At 41.9% G+C, this 2,713-nt stretch overlaps 1 protein-coding gene across 5 annotated transcripts in view; it reads left to right on the forward strand.

The window, feature by feature from the left end:
• ACSL3 (acyl-CoA synthetase long chain family member 3) overlaps positions 1–2,713 on the forward strand; it is a 39,504-nt gene that overhangs the window by 33,491 nt on the left and 3,300 nt on the right. For 4 of the 5 annotated variants that reach the window (XR_002831497.1, XM_023761796.1, XM_006082576.3 and 1 more), the window contains one exon: positions 853–1,010. The exons of the other annotated variant lie outside the window; for it this stretch is intronic. Coding sequence is in view for 3 of the 4 variants with exons in the window: in XM_023761796.1 (XP_023617564.1) it covers positions 853–1,010 (158 nt within the window). In the remaining variant the exon portion in view is untranslated. The remainder of the gene's footprint in view (positions 1–852; positions 1,011–2,713) is intronic. 5 annotated transcript variants of the gene reach the window in all.

The raw sequence follows: 2,713 nt of genomic DNA on the forward strand, positions 1-2,713 counted from the left end.
ATGATGAGAGACATCATCGATCAGCTGCCTCTGCACGCCCACTGGGGACAGAGCCGGCAACAGTGCATGTGCCTGACCAGGAAATTGAACATGACCTCCTGGTTCATAGGTTGACACTTAACCAGTGAGCCACACCAGCTGGGCTTGGTTCCTCTTTCAACATAAATTCTCATGATAACAAGTGAAAATAAGTATAATCACATTACTTTGATTTATTGCCAACTTTTTTTAGATACAGTTTCTTATTTACATTAGCTTTTATTTTTGTTTAACCTGTTGATGTGAATTATTGATTTTTTATTTTTTTAATTTTTTTAAATATATATTTTATTGATTTTTTACAGAGAAGAAGGGAGAGGGATAGAGAGTTAGAAACATTGATGAGAGATATCGATCAGCTGCCTCCTGCACGCCCCCTACTGGGGGCGCAACCAAGGTACATGCCCTTGACCGGAATCGAACCTGGGACCCTTCAGTCCACAGGCCGACGCTCTATCCACTGAGCCAAACCGGTTCGGCGAATTATTGATTTTTTAAAAGATGAATTTTCTAATATTTGTTATTTTCTTTTTAAAATGTATACATGGCACTATTCCTGTGCATATTTGAAAATGATCATGAAATGTTATAATAAGGTTTATTTAGCAATGAACTCTGCCAAAGCATTGGAACGTGCTTGAGTCAGACAGAAAAGGAGGCTGTTGAGTGAACTCAGTATGCCAGTGCCTGGTATGCCTCATGCATTTTCTGTAAAGCAGTGAAGGATTGGCTACTAAAATGTCAGCGTAATCATAACCAGTTAAATGGTGTGCCATTCAATGACCTTGCTAAGTTATCCTTTGTCTATTTCAGTTACCATTCTTACGTCATTGGATTTGTTGTGCCAAATCAAAAGGAACTAACAGAACTTGCTCGAAAGAAAGGACTTAAAGGGACGTGGGAGGAGCTGTGCAACAGCTGTGAGATGGAAAATGAGGTACTCAGAGTGCTGTCTGAAGCTGCTATTTCAGGTGAGTGATTCTTACAGTGATTCTGTGAACTGAGGTGGGATGAGAGCACTTAAATTATTTATCCTATTATATTACAAGGCCTAGGAAACCAATCATATTTTCCTACCATTAGTCCCCTTTCAGGCCCTGCAACACACAGGTCATTCACTCCCATGATGCACATGCCTCAATGTTCTCATCGCTGCAGCTTCATTTTCTCTGTTTTTCCCTACTGTTTTCAATGCCCTGCTCAGTGTCCAGACCACCATAGCCCCCAGGGAATTGTCAGATTCTTCTCTACACTTTCTGTACTGGGAGCTGGTGTTTCCACTTTTGTCTGTTCTGAATAATGCTGCTATGAACATTTGTATACAAGTTTTGGCGTAGATGCATTTATTTCTCTTGGGTAAATACCTAGGAGTGGTATTGCTGAGCCTGTGTTAACTTTGTTGGACCTTTTGAGGATCTACCAGATTATTTTATAGAATATTTTTTCCAATTATTTTTTAAAATGGTAGCACCATTTTACATTCCCACTAATGTTGTATGAGGCTTTCAGTTTCCCTGGATCCTTGCCAACACTTGTTATTGTCCATCCTTTTGATAGCCATCCTAGGGGTGTGTAGTGGTACTTCATTGTGGTTTTGATTTATGGCACATGATATGGAGCATCTTTTCATGTACTTGTTGGCCATTGTATAGCTTCTCTGGGCAAATGTCTATTCAGGTGCTTGGCCCATTTTTTTAATGATGTTGTTTGTCTTTTTATTATTGAGTCTTATCAGTTATTTATCTATTCTAGTTACAAGTCCATTATCAGATATGTGATTTGTAAATATTTTCTCCTATTCTATTGATTTTACTTTCTTGATGGCATCTTTTAAAGCACAACATTTTTTTATCTTATCTATATTTTGATAAGATACAATTTATTTAAATTTTTCCTTTTGTTGCTTATACTTTTGGTATCACGTCTGAGAAACTTTTGCCTTTGCCTGATCCAGGTCGCAAAGCTACCCCCAGTGTTTTCTAGTTTTCACTCTTACATTCAGGTCTTAATCCATTTGGAGTTAATTTTTTATATGTGATGTGAAGAAGGCATCCAATTTCATTCCTAATCCAAATCTTCAGTGGTCAGGTTTACAGCACAGACTCAGTGGGTTATATAGATTAAGAGACTTAACTGTAAGGAGTTGGTGTACATGGTTATTGGGGCTGGTGGGCAGGGTTGGGACTCTGGAGAGCAGACTGTTGAAGGGTCCACAACAAATTACTTCTGTGGGGGCTGCCTCAGCTCTAAGGCCTTTAACTCACGGACCATACCCACTGAGATGATCTAGGATAACTTATGTCCTTCTATATAATAAAAGGGTCATATGCAAATTGACCCTAACTGCAGAACAACCAGGAACGACTGGTTGCTATGATGTGCACTGACCACCAGGGGGCAGACCTCAATGCAGGAGCTGCCCTCTGGTGGTCAGTGCGCTTCCACAGGGGAGCGCCGCTCAGCAAGAGCCGGCTCATGGCTGGCCAGTGCAGCAGCGGTGGGGGAAGCCTCTTCCACCTCCATGGCAGCGCTAAGGATGTCCGACTAACGACTTAGGCCCGCTCCCCATAGGAAGCAGGCCTAAGCCGTTATTCGGACATCCCCCAAGAGCTCCCAGGCTGCCAGAGGGCACAGGCTGGGCTGAGGGACCCCCCCCCCCACCTCCCCCCAGTGC

This window comes from Myotis lucifugus, unplaced genomic scaffold (assembly GCF_000147115.1).
Source record: "Myotis lucifugus unplaced genomic scaffold, Myoluc2.0 scaffold_3, whole genome shotgun sequence".
NCBI lineage: Eukaryota > Metazoa > Chordata > Mammalia > Chiroptera > Vespertilionidae > Myotis > Myotis lucifugus.